This window comes from Sylvia atricapilla, chromosome 7 (assembly GCF_009819655.1).
Source record: "Sylvia atricapilla isolate bSylAtr1 chromosome 7, bSylAtr1.pri, whole genome shotgun sequence".
NCBI lineage: Eukaryota > Metazoa > Chordata > Aves > Passeriformes > Sylviidae > Sylvia > Sylvia atricapilla.
The window spans coordinates 13,950,246-13,968,759 of record NC_089146.1 but is presented as its reverse complement, the minus strand read 5'-3'; the positions used below and the strand labels follow the sequence as shown (position 1 = coordinate 13,968,759).

Below are 18,514 nucleotides of genomic sequence, written 5' to 3'. Positions count from 1 at the left end.
TCCCTCCTGGCAGGAGGGCGCAGCACAGATTTTGGAGCTGAACTGTCTTTGCATGTTTGTAAGTGACTTCTGTACCTGCTCCTTTCAGGTGTTTCAGGGACACCTGGACTCCTTGGCAGTATCAACCATTCAAGCCCTCACAGCAGTAATGCACAAGTCCCCAGCTGCAAAGGTAACAGTGTCTGCAGAGAGTTGTTTGCAGTTTCTTGATCTGGTTTCCAGTTAGTGTTTTATCACAATACTTTGGTGGGTCTTGCTAGCGGAGATGAGCAGATTGTGGTCGCACGTTCGTGCCAGATAGGAATAGCTGATTAGCGTTCCTTGTCCCTTTCTGTGTGTCTTTTGGCTGGACAATGAGTCATCTCTCTGGAAGATCTGAGTATGATGGCATTGGAACATTTGTAAAGGAAGTTCATTGTTACTTGTGCTATGGATATATAGGGTAGACTTACTGTGTATTTGCAGGAATTCTCTGGCAACTGTTTGTGTTGTGGTTTCACATGGCTTTAAACTAAGCCAGGACAGCATTGCTGTCCAGATGGTGGTCATGCCATTGCTCTGTGCCCTTCTTGGTAGTTATTCTTGTGATTTGGTAAATGGATAGGTTGTGGTTAGTTTGTGATTCTGACTGGAAGCTAAGCCCATGGAAAAATAGTATACTTATTCCTGGATTGCTGAGTTCATTAAATTTAATCCTTGGCTGAATGATTCCCTTGTCTTGGCACAGTTAAAGAGATGTGACTGTACACTGGAGCATAAAGGAAGAGTGGGAATCATTTATTCTGCTACTTGCAGTACACCTTAAGGGAGAGATACAGGAGCTGTTATGCTCTGCAGAGGATTACTGAAAAAACTTATTTTTCCACTGACTCTGGAAAGCCTAGGAGGAGTTGTATGTTGGAGGTGGGGACTAGCTGGGATTCACAAGAGTCAGAGTTTTCAACTGTATTTCTACTGCAACGTATGTATTTTTTTTTTTGTTTATCTAAGTCATAACCTCACTTCTGCTAGAAGATTTATTCTTTAAAAAAAAAAGAAATTTCAGCGGAGGCTATAGCCCGGAGAAGAATATCCATTCCATATGATGTGTTGGCTGTTTAATAATTAAACCATAAGTGGATACTACCATTTGAACTTGATGGTTGATTTTTTTTTTGTTGTTGAAAAAACAATTAGTTTTCAGGAAAACTTGGAACACTTCTCTAATTTTTTAAAGTGTTTAGGATGGGTGGTTTTTAATCTCATCAGGAAAATCTTTTGCTGGAAGGTGACTATTTGAATACTTATGTGTTTCAATGTAAACTATTGTGTTTCATGCAATAGTTTGCACTAAAAAGATGAAAAATGAAGCTATTTGCTCTTTGTGATATTATTAACATTTGCATTATACCAAAGTAGTTATATTCTTTTATAGGTAATTAATAAAATACAACTTTGAACTTCTATTTATCTGTGTGCTGCAGTGAAATTCTCACAGCATTCTAGAGACAGTAGAATGAACAGGCTATCAAAATAGATTTCTAAACTGTAATTATTACGTTCTAATTATTTGTTGTCTAATATTGCATTCAGTTGTCTAAATTAAAATTAAAAGTTGCTTGTCTACCTGCTGCAGTAGACAAGCAATTTTTGTCCATTTTATTTGTTAGTGAGACTGGAATTTTTATCCTCAGGAGGTCTTCAAGGAGAGGATTGGGTATGCGCACATATATGAGGTACTGAAATCACTGGGTCAGCCATCACGGGAATTGCTGGAAGAACTCATGAATATGGTGAGCTCTGCTTGCTTTGGAGCAGAAACACTTATATCTTTCAACAAACTTCTGGCCCTGTCTCATTGTATTTCATGTCTGAGTTCCCTGATGTTTTCCAGGCTGTTGAAGGTGACCACATGGCTGTTGGGATACTAGGCATTAGTAACGTCCAGCCCTTATTGCTGCTCATCCAGTGGCTTCCAGAACTAGAATCACACGAGCTGCAGATTTTCATCTCCAACTGGTTGAGACGAATCTGCTGTATTGACAGACAGAGCCGCGCCACGTGTGTCAACGCAAACATGGTCATCCGTATCATCGAGACCCTCAATTCCCACTCGGTGCTGCACTGCACTTGCGCAGAGAACCTGATCGCCCTGCTGGGCTCCTTGGGGAGCCAGTCCATGGGCTCCGAGGAGCTGCTGCAGCTGGTGCGGCTGCTGCGGCCGGAGGAGCCGCGGGGCGCTCACCCGTACGTGGTGCCGGTGCTGCGCGCGCTGCTGGCCATGGCGCGGAAGCAGGGCCTGGCCAGCGCCCTGCAGTACTTCAACCTGCACCACAGCATGGCCGGCATCGCCCTGCCCGCCATCCACCGCTGGCCGGGCTCCGCCTTCTCCTTCAACGCCTGGCTCTGCCTCGACCAGGACCGCGTGGAGCCCGGCACCCCGGGAAAGAGTGGCAAGAGGAAGCAGCTCTATAGGTACAGTTACTGTAACTGCTGCAACCTGCAGGTGTAGGCCATCTGTGCCATATGGTACCCCACCATGTGCGGTGCTTCTGCTCCTCTTCATCAAAGGCAACACTTACTGCTTAGTCTGGGAAAGGGAGAGCTTTCGGCTGTCACCAGAGCCAAGTTCGGTCACAGAAATAACTGTAGCTTCTCTGTTGTAATGTCTTGTTATCTGCAGTTTCAACATCCATAACTCCAAATTGTGGTAAGGTTCATTGCTTAAACAAAACAACATTAGAAACCAAAACCCAATCCCTCCAACCCCCCAGCCAAAATCAGAACAGCCTTCACACAGTTTGTTGTAAAGGTAATGAACTCTGGATTTGTGTAAGAGCACAAGTGAGAAGGCACTTTCATAGTACTTAAGTCGTGCATATTGCCAGGAATACTTCTTGATACAGTTCAGCTTTCTGGGTACTAACAGAAGCAAACAAAATGTCTTTTCTGTTTAAATAAGAGGAGTAACAGTCACATAGTAAACGTCAGACCACCACCAAACAGCTTGAGTGGGTTTTCTTCTAATGAATGTATTGTTAGGTGGTAGTTTTGATAAAGCAAGTCCTTGATTGTGTGTTTTTTGTAGCTTTTTTACAGGAAGTGGTATGGGGTTTGAAGCCTTTATTACGTGCTCGGGGGTATTGGTGGTTGCAGTGTGCACGAAGAGGGAATATGCGACAGTGATGCTGCCTGACCATTGTTTCTTTGACTCTCTCGGGTAAGATTTGATACTGACAAACACTTTGTTTAGGATTGTGTTGTTAGCTCAGAAGTCAAAATTATGGTTTTTTGATAGTTTTACATAAAGTCTGTTTTATAATATTGCAGAAATTCATTGCATAAGAGCAGATTTAATCTCAAATAATGCAAGCAGTTTTCTTATAGATTAGTTGTTGAGTGAGCTAATTTATGCATGTATATTAGGCATTTTTTATTGATTAAGCTTGTTACAGCATTAGAGGTTTTTTATACTGAATTGAAACAAGCACAGGTAGCTGTGGTGTATGTGAACAGATTAACTGTGGTGCTGTTTCTGCCTTACCCTTTTCTATTCCTGTACTTAAGAACTGATGTGCATTACTATGAAAGAGCTGTATCTTTCTCTTCATAAACCTGTGTATATGTAAACATTACATCTACTACTTTAAAATGGAAGCTGCAGGTGATCTTATATTCTTGTCAATGCTTTGGATTTATTTTAAGTGCTTTCCTCACCAGCTTAGTAGAGATGAAGTTAAATAGTTTCACACTGTAATTTCCCTGTTCTTAATAATCACTTAATTATTTTTTCTTGCTCAACCAGCACAACATAACTATTGTTCACGTGCCTGGAAAGAGGCCCTTTGGTCAGAGTGTTGTGTATATTTATGTCAATGGACAGCAGAAGGTCTCTGCCCCGCTTCGATTCCCTGCTATGAATGAAGTAAGTGCCTTTCTGAGCTATTCCCTGGTAGGATGAGCTCTCATATGAGAGTTCAGTTTATTGCTAATAATGTGCAGCTTTGGATACTGTCCAGAATATAATTTTGGAGTGTAACTACCCATTAAGTAATGCTTGTTTAGTCATCTCAGTTTAAAAACAAAGCAAAAAACTCTACCAGATGACATTGATTAAATCGTGGGGTTTTCCTCAAAATAATTGCCTGAGGATATTGACATAATTTATGGTGACGACATAATAAATGACAGCTCTGCCAGTAGGATTGATGTAACATTACTCAGTGAGGAATATTCCTTGTATTTTCAGTATTTTCATTTATTTTTACATGTGTATTTTGAATGTTTCCTTAATATGCTACTCTTTATTCCTTTGATGATTAAATAAGCACTTTACACGTAGTTAATCTAACCATTTTGGATGTGTATGCATTTAGCAATACACTAGCCATCAAAATGAGAGTATGCTCTGTTTAATTTCCTCATTGTTCATTCCTTTTGGGGAAGAAATTTATATTAAACTGGGCTACAGCGCCCAACATTCTTCCCTTTTAAGTTCTAATTTGGTATTTGTTAAGTATGTTGAGAAAACAGGTTGGGTGCTGTAATGGTAAAATCAGTATAAAACTTAAAAATGAGATTAAGGGTAGTTTTCATTTCAAGATAAAACTCTGGGTTTGGCCCATCTGTAGAAAAAACATTACAAATCTCAAGGTAATTAAAAGTTGGGCAAGTAATCGTACTATGAGAGCCTCTGTTTGAGTGGGCTGACTGATATGAGAAGCACACAGTAGCAAATATGCTGGGCTGGTATTTTGGAATATAATCCAGAAGAGGAGTACTTACAGAGGGATATCAGGAGCACTGTCCTTCCTGGCTGTGCTCCTTCCAGAGGTTATGCAGCACTTGAGGTAGCCAAACTGCTCTTGTTGGAAAAAGGGTGTTCTCTCTGTTATGAGAAGTATATGCTCTGGTTGTTGGCCTACTGTGATGGACTGCTTGTTTTCAAGGCTTGACAGAACTTGCTGCTTGTGGTTTCATTTATTTAGTTCAGGTTTGCCAGATGCAATTCAGATTTAAAGCTTAGATTTACTGTGTGTGTTCTGTTTTCTTTTCTTCCATGTACCACTCTCCAGTCTTTCACTTCTTGCTGCATTGGTTCAGCTGGTCAAAGAACAACTACTCCTCCTCCATCTCAGATCCCAGATCCGCCTTTTTCCTCCCCAGTCATGCCCATCGGACATCACTCGGGGGCATTCTCGCTCCAGGAGGTTGGGGTGGGGCGCTTGGAAAGCCAGAGTTCATCACCAAAATGATCTCAGCAGGGACTCAGGACAGTGAGTGGGGGTGTCCAACGTCTTTGGAGGGCCAACTTGGATCAGTTATTGTCTTCCATGAAGCATTGCAGCCTTCTCAGGTGAAAGCATTATATTTAGCAGGTAAGTGGTGATTGTACTGGTTTTAGCAAAGTGAAATGGGTGAGTTATGGACAAGACCCCACTAAGCTTTGCTCTACATGGACATAATGAAGAACTTAAAGTCCAGGAGAGCTGCAGAACTGACCTAAGTGAGAGGGCTTTAAAGCAAATAAGCTTAACATTTAATAAGCATGTTATGAAGTTTGATTTTTAAAATATTGTATTTGCATAAGCTCATCTGTTTATCATATGTGCAGACCTGCAAAATTAAAATGTTAGGTAATAATTTCACTTGTAAATTCTGAATTTTTACTACTGTTTGCCTACTTATGTTTACAGTTTAGACTCCAAGTATTGCCTTGATTTGTCAGGCCACTTAAAGGTGATTTATGCTTGAGGATTTTCCATAAGAATCAATAATTAAGAGGTCATTTTAAAGAAAATACTCTGAAAGCTATGTTGTACAGTTCAAAGTGTGAAAAGTATTAAGTTCCATAATGACTAAAGGTTGTTACAGATTGACATTAAAACACTTGCATTATTTAAAGGTAATAGTTCGTATTGCTAAAAGAAATCTTGAAGTTACTCATTTTCTGGGCATTTAGGCTTGATGACAGAGATTAGTGACAAATATGAGATAGGTATTTGTAAAGACAAACATGAGGGCTGTTTGACAGTATAAAAACACCTTTGGGTAGTTTAGCTTTTCATGTGTTCCTTTTTAAGCTGACCCTCTGAAATGATTTATTTAAGTTATAGAAACTCTACTTCAGAGCATGTCTCAGATACAGTTCAGATTGTCCTATTTGTTCTTCCAACAAGTTTGGTAGTATAAAATTTGTAAAAGGCAACATTAACCAGTGGACTGTTAAGTACATTTTATATGATTTTATATACCTTTATTTATAGGTCCAAACTGTTTAACTCCATGGAAGTCTCAAGAAGCTGAAATAGCAGATCTCCCCAGTAAGGTGCTGCTTCATTATACACCAAAGGTATGAAACTGGGCATAATTTTATTTGACTACACAGTGTGCATTACTTTCAGTGTTTGCACTGTGGTTTTTTTGGGAAGATGAGGAACAGTGAGAGCTTTCCTTAGTGTAGCCTTCTGCAGATGTAGTAGGTTTGGCAAAAGGATGGAATTGTCTCGTACAGTAGAGAATGTCAAATCTAAAATGGCATATAATATATTTTAGGGGGTTTGTGTTGTTTAAATACTTTAATATCAACACATAGGCACAAAATCTTGTGTTCAAGCATCTGTAACTTCTTTCCTAGATGATATTATGGCTGCTTTATTTGTTTGACAGGCCTGCAGAAACCCAATTTGCCTTGACCTGTCTGCAAATCTTTTACATGGAAGACTAACTGGAAACAAAGTGGTGAATTGGGATATCAAGGTAAATGTTTTGTGAAGAGGGAGAACCTGATGTAAAATTACAGTGGTTGTATGTGTTCATCTAACTTTTGGAATGCTGGAAGTTATTATCATAATACAAATTATATTTAACAGATGCAGCATGTTTTCATGCTGAAAATTCATGGGCTAATGCTGTAGCTGGAGTAGTGTTGCATTTACATGACATTTACTGAAAACTTATGAGGGCCACTGCTTTTACTGTGTCACTACATGAAGATATTTTGTGGTAGCTGACTTTTTCATAATGATGTTGAATGCATGTTGTGTATCGAGGGCATTTTGCTATCTCTAGGGAATTCTGTCATGATTTTCTTGCTGCCATAAACTCTAAGTTAGATAAAGATTAGTATGGTTTAGTTAACACTTGTGGCTTGTCAGTAGAACACCATGTCTTTTCATCCTGAGGAAAATGTGAACAATAAATATCTGGCTTTTCCCCAAGAGCAGTGAACAACTGGCTGTACTAGCAAACTAATTAATAAGGAAATATTGTTGGAACTACACTGTACATATGCACTGTGCATATCTCTACAATTACTTGCTGAGACTGATGTTAAGAAAATTCAGACACTCATTAGTTAATTTTGCTATGATATGAATAGTTCTAAAATACTTCAGTTTGTCCTCTTTCTCAGTATCAGGTACTGGGACTCAACAGTGTTTGTCTCTGGACTAAGCTGGGGTAATGAGTATCTTAGCAAGCTGCTCAGATTTTGAATTGATTTGAAGTGGTTGTAAATGACTTCTGGAAATCTTGTGATTTGAATATATTATATGTTACCACAAGGAACATTGTTTGAATAACAGAATCCAGAATCAATTAAATAGGAAAAGTCCTCTGAGGTCATCAAGTCCAACCTGTGACCAAACACCATCTTGTTAACTAGACTGTGGCACTAAGTGTCCTTAAACACCTCCAGGGACTGTCTTGTGCTATCTCTGCTTGTGAGAAGGAGGGGAAAAAAGGGGACTTAGGAGACTTGAATTTTAAGGAGAGACTTAGAATTGATGTTTGTGTAGAATTATTTTAAAAACAAAATAAAATTGTATTATTTTTAACTGCCTGAAGTTGAAATCTTGCAGGAAGATGATCAAAGCAGAGATGTGTATATCTTATAGTCTTCTCTTACTGCTTGCTGCAAGTAACTTACAAATCAGGGACATGTTTTTCCTGTTTTTCAAATAATTTAGCAGAAGATTCTTCCTAAGTTTTGTATCCTTGGTTTCCAGTTTATAGGGGGGAGCAGGAAGGAAATTTAAAAATGTGCTTTCACAACAAGAGCTTACAGAATGGCCCATGTGTAAGTGGCCTGTGAGACATTCTGTTGGTTTGTGAGTACTCCTGTATGCTCAGTAAATTTTTGCAACAGTTGGAGGGATTTTATTTACGGTGATGTTTTTCCTGCCTTTTCTCTTGGTTCAGGATATGATCAACTGTATTGGTGGGATAAATGTGCTGTTTCCATTGCTGGAGCAGATCAGCTTTCTTGGTGGACAGATTCCTGAGAAGTCTGAAGGAGAAACTCTGCCTCCAGAACTAGTGACTCCTGTAGAGGGTGACTGGGTGGTGTTTTCATCCCCAAAGGCATCAGGTAAAAGCAAAGCTGTAGTAAACTAATTTTTAAGTTAGATTTTACAAGTCCTTTTTGAATTACAGGAAACGTTGATTGTGTGCTGGATTTTCCAGAGAATCTATGTAAAGCTGAAAGGCTCTTTCTGTTGCTAGGTACCTGACGTGGATACTGAATACCAGCACTATATTAAAAATAATATAACATTTTTCAAGTATAGATATATTTAATAGCATTTTTTCTTTTCATGATTTACTGTTATGGGTGCCAAGGTATGACATTGTTTGAATTTCTGTTCTGATTATTTGAGAAATTATGTTTGATGTAAAATCAACTAATAGCAACAGGAGAAGCTTTCCTACAGTTTGAGTGCTGGGTCACACAGCCACATGGGGACAGCAGCATCAGAACTGTGCTATTTAGCCTTTAGCCAAACTATATTTTTAATAAAATATTCAGGCTCCTACCTCTTCCACACATAGTCACATTTATTTTTGGATTAAATAAAAAGAAACTGAAAGGATGCTTTATGAATAAATTTTTTAAAAAGTTGGCTAGTATTGAGAATTAACTTTGACCTTAACAAAAGCCACTGAGAAATCAGACCTTGCAAGGGAAAACACTTTTTTTTGTCTGTTTCAAAGATGAAATGGTGGTGTAAAGTAAAAAAAATAGGTCTTCTCTCTGTCTCTAATTTTTTTGCATACCATGGCTAGAAAGTGTCAGTTTGCAACTACAGAGGGCAAATAACTGCAGGATATGCAAAAGATTGTAACAAGGAAGTGTTTAACCTACAGCCATGGATAAAGCAACTGAGGTCAGGACTGGGATCACTTTGTTCTGGAGAGGCATGGAATGGCTATGATTCTGCACAGGAGAAAAATCTAGAGACAGTCTACAGCTGAGGAGCAGGAGTTGAGAAGCTCAGGAAATAGTGAGGAATATAAACACTAGATTTCACTTTTCCCCCTCTGTTTTTATGCAGTGTTCCAATGATAAACCATAAGACTTTTGCTACTGTTGTTCTGTTCTGCAGAAGCACGTCTGGAGAAGAACATAGTTGCAACTTTCATCTTGATGATAAAACACTTTATTCAGGGACATCATGTTAATCAAGAAAATCTCATTCACTCCCATGGAGTTGCCACCCTAGGAGCCTTGTTACAGAAGGTGAGCACACTTGAGAAACGTCCTTCAGTAATGATTTTTTGGATGAGGTCCTGATTTTTTTGAAGCATAGCCAGAATGCTAGCCTTTAAAGGCCTCCTTAATAAGTATTTTTCCTTCCTTGTGTTTCTGAAAGCAAAAAGATGTTCGAAGTTGGTCTTTATCTGCAGAGTGAAATACCATGTTTCTTTTTTCTATTCTGCTTTCTTTGAGATAGATACTGTGCTGTTTGGTTATTCAAATGAGACTACTTGTGTGTTTATTGTATTGTTTTAAAGGAGCAGACATTGCTGTTGAAGATAAACTTCCATTTTTAAAAATCAGATTTTATTAGGACATTCAGTAATTTGAGTCCTAACACCTATTGTTTTTTGCAAGGTGCCAGTATCTTAATGGATGTGAATGTCCTGATGGCTGTACAGTTGTTGATAGAACAAGTCTCAGTAGAAAAGAACATGCAGCTTTTGCAACAGATGTATCACCACTTACTTTTTGACTTCAGCATCTGGAACAGTGGTGACTTTCCCTTCAGAATCGGTGAGCTCTTGGCCTTGGGCAAGTGTGTGAAGATACAGGACTCTTCACATGACACAAATCTTTATCTTGGTTCTAAAAGAAAACTTTTTTGTAGGACATATACAGTATCTTTCTACAATCATCAAAGACAGTAGAAGACTCTTCAGAAAGAAGTATGGTGTGCAGTTTCTTCTAGACACACTCAGGATTTATTATGGGTACGAGTTTTACTACTTCTGACTCCTCATTTATTTTATGTGGCTCTTGGGATGTTTTTCTCATCATTCTAATGAGAAAATAAATAAAACCACAGTTGGATTTTGATGGTTATTTAATCTACAAAATTGCAATAATTTTTTTCCCAGTTGACTTAGAACTTTTCCTTGCCTTGAATTTTTATGCTAAGTTATGTGAAGTTTGGCAGTGATGCTAGGAGTACTTGTAAAAGTAATTAAAACTACAAAATTGTAGATCATATATTCAACATGAAAATTAAGTCGTAGAATTACCATTATAAAAAGTTCATTACCATTAAGTTCTTTTAATATGTGTAGAATTTGAAGTAGGATTTCTTTAGAAATTTAAAGTTTTAACCTTTCAGTGCTGATAATTTATATCTGCTTATGAATATAGTTATGTGCTGAGGAAGATTGGCCAGGAGACTTTGCTATTTCCTGTGAGAGGTGGAAACCTGCAATCCTGACCTGTATCCAGATCAGTATGAGTCCATGTTTCAGGGCTTTTTATTGGACTTGCACAGTCTGATCTGCTTATTACTCTTCAGTTGCTTGAATTCAATAAAAATTGAAAACTTGTGCATGATGCCTGGGTAGATGAAAAATTCCCCAACTGGCACCATCTAATTGCTGTTAAGAGCCATGAAGAACTTCTTCAGGTTGTCTTTCTGGTGTGTTGGCATACAGGACTGGTTGTAAGACAGTGATTTGGCTCCTGATGACCTGAGAACAATACGGACATCCCTGTATGACTGATCAAATATTCCTGAGCAAAGGTGGAACACATGAAGAAATCAGAGCATTGTAGGATACATAGCAGCCACCAGTGACGAGGAGCAGGTATGCAATGTCACATAAATTAATCGTTTAAGCTGGACATGTTTAGTTTTGCATTTTGGCATTTAGAAATCTTGCCTTGTGTACTTAAAAGAAGGGTGAGCAAAGAAGAAAATGATCACAAGCAAAATGTAAACTGATGTGTGGTTCTGTTTAGATGTAGGTAAGATGACTTTTCTAATGGCACATCCTTATCTTAGTTTACAAAACCAAATTAATTGACGTTCAACTGACTAGAAGTTGTGATGATGTCGTTTCTATTTTGTAGCTTCAGCCAGCACTTGAACTTGCTTTGTGTCTCTGCTTATTTGATAAGGTGTTCTGTAGAGAGAAAAAAGGCATTAAATTGTTTTAAATGCAGTAATACTGAGCAACAAAATGTCTATTAACCAGCAAAAGTGAACTTAAAAACAAGAAAATTTTCCTAAAACAAAGCATGAAATCTGAATGAGCTGGGATTAATTTTGTTGTCTTAATTTTTGTAGCTGTGTGGAATTTTGGACGTTCTCTTCAGCCTTCTTCATTCCAGTCCAACCCCAGACCAGCTTTTTTTATTGCTCTTTGAACCAGGGAATGCTGATATCTTTATGCTCTGTTATTGCATCAAAGATACTCTGACAGGCTTAGAGAACTGTGTGTTCAAGGTAATGAATTGAATTGCATGTTCCTAAATAATCAATTGAACATAAATTTGTGTTTTTCATTGGTCTGGCAGATTGTATGTAATTACAAAGATACTAATCATCCAAATTTGCTTTTTTCTTTTCTCTAATGTTGGCTAGAAAGGAATTAGTGTTCTCCTAAATAAAGCATTGGGACTCTTTAAAAAACAATCCATGTTGTTTGAGTTAGTTCACCAAATAACTTCAAAAACTGTGGATCAGCATGTTATATCATACAAGTCTGAGAGATCTGGATGCTTTTAGTGTTCAATTTGTGGTTGTGTCTACTTCTCCTTACAGATCGTGGAAGAGATGCTGAAATGTACCAAAGTTTATGAACGGAGCAAGCACCGGCTGAGACTCAGAGAAGTGGGGTACTCTTGGGCTGGGACTCCTTCTGAATGAATCACCAGTCACTGTTTCTCTTATTAAAACCTTCTTAACCAAGTTCTGTATGCAGGTAATTCAGTGCTGTGTCTGACATTAGCACACTTCTGCTGCTCAGAGGCAAACATACCTGGTTTTTGTTGAGGAAGACAGATGTACTGGTAGTGCTGTTCTATTCAAAGTTCCCATTAGTCTCAGCTAACATTTTCTTAGTTCCCTGAAGTTGTTCCTTTTACTATCCCTAGATGCAGTTATAACTTCCAAGGCAATTTTTAAATATTTTATCTATTATATCTCTTGTGTGATATGTTTATGGTGGCTTTTTTCTCTCTTCCCTACAGATCCTGCTGTGAATTATAAAGATTCTCCTAGCTGTAGGTATCTGGCTCATAGATCAGATATAACATGAGAGTGATTATCTGTAGAAGGTCGTTGGTCTTCTCTAGAACTGGAATACTGTCTTTCAAGCCTATAGACTGTTCAGTGTGATAGCTAAATTATTCTTTAAGACTACAAGTGGCAGTATTGTTGTTACTGTTTTCTTTCACAATGATATATTTTAAAAATTAAACCCATCTGTTGGTTATGTCAATTTTGTGTACTAAAGTACTTTTTAAAAGCCAGACAAAAAGTGAAGTTGCTATCATGATTCTTCAAATAGCTATTATTTTCTACAGGTTTGAGATAGCAGGCTCCTTGAATGCTGAGTTTTCTCAAGCTGTATCCTGGAATAGTACTGACCTATTTAGACTATATTCTTCCCCAAATGGAAGAAGTGAAACTATAATGTACTCTATCAGTAAACTATTAATACTGCAATTTTATTTATTTATCTATTTAATACTTCCTCATCAAGGCATATTTTCTATTTGAAATTTGTTTTAGACTATGGGTGAATGGGATTATTTACTGAGATAATTGGCTTTTGAAGGAATGTTGCAGAAGAGTTTCTGAAATACAGCGATTTACCAATTTGCTTTGATAGCTTCTTTTCTCCCCTGTCTCCTGAAAATGTTTTACTACTTTTTTCTTTTTTCTCAAATACATTTTTTATGAGGAAAATTACTTTGTGGCTGGTTTGATTATTTTAGTAGCTCTTATATAAGGTTGTAAGAAAGCAAAGAAGTTGTAAGATTGTAAACTGTTTAATTGAAAAGCCAGATGGATGCAGTTACAAGCTGAAATTAATGTGTAGTATGGAATATCTTCTGTCTTAGATTTCGCACCTTTTGCATTCCCAATTGGATGCAGCACAACAGATTTCTCAGCAGCTGGGCTGGCACAGGACACTTTGGTTAGACTGTTCCTGAAGAAAACTCAGATGTCCGAGTGGCTTTTAAGGAGAACAGGACTGATTCCTCCAGGAAGAGGAAAGAAAGCCTCCTGCTGAAGAGCTTCAGAAACATTCAAGTGCTAAGACAGAGAGAGAAAAAGCTGGCAGCTTTGGCATCAGTAATGGTCTGTTTGATCAGCTAGGGAGTTTAGAAGACAACAAATCCCTGGATGTCCCTGCCCATTTCTCTGTTATGCCTCTGGAAGATGCATCCACAGCAGCAAGTCTTTTGGTTCGGAGGGACGAGAAGAATTGTGGCACAGTAATCCCTTCACATTTGAGTTTAGATTTGTCCAGTGTTGACTCTACGAATTGGTGATGTTGGCAATCAGATGACAGACAGCCAGCCAGCACTCCCTCACCCACAGAGAGCACAAAGCCCTTCTCTGGGCGCCTGACAAAGAGCTGGGTGTTACAAATGATGGGGCTTCACTGCTGAGCTTTCTCTGCTTGAAACCAAGGAGTAAAGAACTATGCGACTGGTTTCTCCAACTGTTGGAAATTTCTTTTTGTTCTTTCAGTCTCCCTAATGAATGATAATTACTTTTTTTGTCCTGCCTGTCCTCCAACAGAAAAGCGAACAGTATGGCTTTTATAGTGAATAGGGGTACTTTCTTTTGTAATGTGTCTTCTTTTTTGATTGTCAGTTGGAATCGCTTTGGTGTTTAAAACTCCAAAGTTTCAAATGTTGAACATGAAAGCATAGGGGCCGTGATGAATAAGAAATATTTAGAAGTTTTTTTGTACTAGAAGGACTTTCAAGTATTTCACTTCTTTTCGTAGGGACGGGAGAATGAACGAAAGTACTTACAGAAAGCATAGGGGTGTAAATGTGGAAAGGTATGGAAAGAGCGGATGATGCTTGGGATGAGAGAGGACAGGTGTCTCTGCTCGCACCAAACTGGGGATGTCTAACGAGTTGCGGCGGCCTTCGATGAAATAAAACTCAAGTGAGTGTACAGTCTCCCTTTTGAGGAGAAAACAGAAGTGAGGGACATGAGTGAAGCTGGGAAGGGTGGGTGTTTCCCAGCAAGATGTATTTTTTTCTGCTGTCTCTTCACATCCTGTCAGAAATACATTCCAGTACAAATTTAGGAATGTCTTGTGGCCGGAAGGTTTTAAACTATCACTGTTTTCATGAGTCTTTCAATCGCTTTTATCTCATTGGCTTATCAAGAAGATGCAGTTATATAACTGCAGACTAAGAGATTCAATTAAATACTTAATTGGATTTTTAAAAAGCCACTTACACTTAGAACATGTAATGCTTATTTTGGGATTTTGTTTTCCATGCAGCTTGCTGGAGAAGATGTTAGAATGGTCAGTCACTGATAACAGGGATTCAAAAGCTCTCCCTACACATGCTGACAATGCCTTCAAGCTCTTGCTAATTGTACCAGGTTTCCGCAGGCAGAAGGACTAATTAATCAAATTTATGGACAGAGAGTACAGTAACTGCCTAATGGAAGTACTGTAGATGGGTTGGAATGGTAACAAGAAAGTTGTTGGTTTGGACACTGTCACTGTTACAGTTTTTAAACCACAGATATTACGGAGTAAGGGTTCATAGTAGAATGGATTAGAGTGCCCCTTCGTGAATAAAAATGGGAATATTACCATAGGGAATATAGTTAATTTTGCCAATTACAAGGCATGTAAGTGGTCCTCTTTACTGAGAATCCAGGTTTCTTAGACTGGAGAAAGTGTCGTGAATGAAAGACCAGCCAAAACTTTGCTCTTGGTTGCAGGTTGGGAAATGTCACTTTGGGGTTTGACTCGTAGGGAGTTACCATACATACAATTTATCTCAACCATTTATGTAATCTCTGCACTGGTCATGCTTCCCTTCACAGTCTGAATTGTCATTGCTTTTCAATTTTCTAAGCAAAAGGGGAGAAGATTATATGGAAGCCATCATTATTTCACTAGAAATTATTAAAAAATATTTTTAAGGCTACTTTCTTTAAGAAAAAAGTTGTAAGTCAAGAGTCATTAACACAGTAACTCCTGGCTGTTCTCCAAAAGGCCTGCTTATAAGGAAACCTTGTTTAAAGCTTTAAATTGCTTATTTTAAAAAGTTTCTTCTTGTTATAAGTCTTGCCTTCTGTTGGGAACCTAATCAGAAATGAGAGCTGACTTCAAAGTGATGAGGGTTGTGCTTCTTGCCAACTCTGGGTTGAAAATAAACAGTGTTGTCATACATTTGTCTTTCCAGCTGTGCCCAGGGAAATTTAAACCACTCCAATATCTGAATAGGATATTTTCAGTCAGAATGGTTTTACATTTGAGTCATTTGTTAGAGAATGTATCAAGGGTGTTAGTTTAAACACATCTGGATAGTGAAATGTGCGTTTGCCTTGGGAATACCCACCTTTCACAGGCCTTCTGTCACTTTTGCTTTTCTAAATACTGACAGAAGAAGTGCCTCCTAGAGCAGAGTCTTTTAAATTTTCTAAAGATCTGGCGTTTACTGGAGGTAAATTTATAGGGAAAAACAATAAACATATATATACTCTCTTCCTGTACCCCACACACACATATATCTATATGCTTTACTTAGGGGAGATACTTGACTTAAAGTACTGGGGTAGATAGATTTTTGTGTCAGGAATTTAATGAAATTCTGGTTTAAACTGCAGTGTTCTGGGATGATTTTCTGGGTTTGCTTAGTTACGAACGTGCACACAGCCTCTTTCTTCAGGTCCTTGAAATTATTGTGTCTCTTGTGAGAGTAGTTATTGTAGCTTTTTATTTCAATTTATTTATTTATTGAATTTTATGCAACTTTTCTGTTTCTATAATAGCTCTGGAAGAACTAGTGACCCTCATGGATAGCCCTGTCAGTCTGGTACTCTGCTGGCCTAGAAGCAATTAGGCTTTCACAGGTGCAAGTCCAGCTGCTCCTTGGATTCATTGCACAAGACAACTTACAGGTTTGTTGCAAATTCTTGAGTGTTGGGGCATGTTTGATATAACTATTGTGATTATGGGAGAGCTTCTCATACCAGTGAGCAGACCTGTGGCAGGCCTCATCCTTCTGTTGGGAAGGTGTTTATGGTTCTTACCTTTTGGCAGGTTTACTCTGCAGTCCTGTCGATGTGCACCTCCAGAGCACAAGAAAGAGGTGGAGGGCTTCTGTTTGAGGATGGAAATGTGCAGGCAGGAGTGGCAACAAAAAGAGGGTGCTCAAGGAGGATCACATGATTTTTTTTTTGCTATTTGTTTTTGTAGGTCTGTGCTATGGCAGCAGCCCAACTAAACACCCTCCTTCAGACCAAAATAATTGAGAGCCAGCCTGAAGCATGCTACCTTCTGGGGAAGCTAGAAGGCATTTTGAGTAGGTCAATTGAAGAGAAGACAGAAACTTACTCATTTTGATTCCCCTTGTTCGGACCTTGGTATCAAGATTATGAACTTCTCTTTATGAACCTGCACCTTCCTTCATTGCCTCCTACCAATGGCAGCCCATCTTTCTTGAGGACTTTCAAGAATACTGCAGATCTGACGAGTGGCAAGTTTATATGAGAAATATGTAAGTAGTAATAAATTCTTTTTGTATCACTTCCTCCCCCTTTTCGCCATTAAAGCGGAGGAACTCATCAGAATCATATGGTATTTTTATTTGCTTTGGTGGAACCAGATTATCCCAAATATGAAAGCAATATGAAGAGAATCATTCAGACATGCTAATGAGCAGATGGCACTTTATTGGAAAGATTGTTATGAAGCATTATGGTGAACATGCACAAGCGGAGACCGAGAAAGAGGAGAAAGTAAGCTAAATTTCAGGTAAGGTTTTCAGTGTGTGCAAGGTTCTCTTAAAAGAACTCTCTCAAGAGTTGCCTTCTGAAAGATGGAGAAAATAAATTCCAGGATGATCCAGTTCAAGTCATTATAAACAGGTTAATGTGTTAAGATTTATGGGCAGTGGGACATATGCACTTCTAGGATATGCTTTCTAATCTGCTCTGTCTGTTGGGTCTTAGGTGCAGTCAAAGTTATTTCAGTTACAGTAGGCCTTCCTTTTCATACAGCAAGGTAGAAATATGCTCAGCCATAAGATGCATCCCTCTTTTACTTGATTGTGTTTTGGATTATTAAAACCTGGTTTTCCATTATGAGCTGTTGTTTGGGGATTTTTTACCCCCATTTTCAATAATTATTCAAATATTCTATAATTATTTAAAACAGTGAACAGTCTTATTTCATGTGTGTAAAATTGCTTCTAAGCTGACCTTTTATATAAGGTCCAGATTGTGTTCCAGCATTAGACCTAACTGGTAATTACAGGAAATACCATAGTCAAATTACCTTCTCTTTGCTTTCTTAATAGCAAAACTTGTAGGTTTATTTCATTCAAGTAGCTAAAGAAAAAAATAGAACGAGAGTCACATTCTAGAATACCACAATTTAAGAAAATCCTACCTATTGTAGTAGGATTTCAAAATACTGACTGGTTTTCTGATGATGAAAAACTGCTTTAGTGTGGATTCAGCATTGATAATGCTTTCTTTATATCTGTATATCAAAGTCGTCTGGCACTGTTTCTTCTAGGTCTAAGCTTTTTAAAATTTCTTCCCTAAGTGTTAACCTTAAAATTTCAGAATGTTTTCTTGCTAAACCTTTCCTATTTCTTCTGTTTTATGAGAATTCTTGGAGACCTGTTTTCCAAGGTCAGAGTTAATTCGGTGCTAGATCTATTGGCAATGGTCTTTTCAGGAGCACTTGTGGAACCGTTCAGCAGAGAAAGGTCGGCAGGAGAATCTGCGGCTACAACAGCATGCTGAAACAGCTCAGCAGTCAGCACTACAGCCACCCTGAGACAGTGGAGAGCAGCCCAGCTGTACCTGTTCTCGAGCGGGGGCCTTGGGCTGAAAGGTGAGATGGCAGTTCCTAAACTGTGTGTGCTACTTAAAAGGTAGTTTGCTCACAGGACTGTTCATGTGGTTCAGACCAGATCAGATGACTGCAATAACCACGCTTGAGATGTACAGTCTCGAGGGACAGGACAAGAAAAATGGCCCAAGTTGTGTCAGAGAAGGTTCTT

The 18,514-nt window shown here is 38.5% G+C and overlaps 1 protein-coding gene across 1 annotated transcript in view; it reads left to right on the top strand.

Annotated features, from left to right (window-relative positions):
* Positions 1-18,514, top strand: part of NBEAL1 (neurobeachin like 1) — a 76,989-nt gene that overhangs the window by 32,590 nt on the left and 25,885 nt on the right. Inside the window, 45 exon segments of the mRNA XM_066322695.1 lie at positions 89-172; positions 1,674-1,772; positions 1,874-2,454; positions 3,068-3,196; positions 3,781-3,904; positions 5,055-5,145; positions 5,148-5,357; positions 6,246-6,331; positions 6,649-6,738; positions 8,182-8,350; positions 9,366-9,518; positions 9,875-10,033; positions 10,128-10,230; positions 10,446-10,459; positions 10,949-10,997; positions 10,999-11,039; positions 11,042-11,088; positions 11,571-11,664; positions 11,667-11,722; positions 12,048-12,128; positions 12,130-12,175; positions 12,178-12,207; positions 12,476-12,529; positions 12,532-12,569; positions 13,352-13,414; positions 13,417-13,490; positions 13,492-13,688; positions 13,691-13,734; positions 13,736-13,853; positions 13,856-13,888; positions 13,891-13,930; positions 14,174-14,202; positions 14,272-14,349; positions 14,352-14,396; positions 14,399-14,417; positions 14,764-14,957; positions 16,303-16,400; positions 16,699-16,939; positions 16,942-16,997; positions 17,105-17,261; positions 18,190-18,212; positions 18,214-18,237; positions 18,239-18,274; positions 18,276-18,315; positions 18,318-18,345. Coding sequence (XP_066178792.1) covers positions 89-172; positions 1,674-1,772; positions 1,874-2,454; positions 3,068-3,196; positions 3,781-3,904; positions 5,055-5,145; positions 5,148-5,357; positions 6,246-6,331; positions 6,649-6,738; positions 8,182-8,350; positions 9,366-9,518; positions 9,875-10,033; positions 10,128-10,230; positions 10,446-10,459; positions 10,949-10,997; positions 10,999-11,039; positions 11,042-11,088; positions 11,571-11,664; positions 11,667-11,722; positions 12,048-12,128; positions 12,130-12,175; positions 12,178-12,207; positions 12,476-12,529; positions 12,532-12,569; positions 13,352-13,414; positions 13,417-13,490; positions 13,492-13,688; positions 13,691-13,734; positions 13,736-13,853; positions 13,856-13,888; positions 13,891-13,930; positions 14,174-14,202; positions 14,272-14,349; positions 14,352-14,396; positions 14,399-14,417; positions 14,764-14,957; positions 16,303-16,400; positions 16,699-16,939; positions 16,942-16,997; positions 17,105-17,261; positions 18,190-18,212; positions 18,214-18,237; positions 18,239-18,274; positions 18,276-18,315; positions 18,318-18,345 — 4,265 coding nt within the window.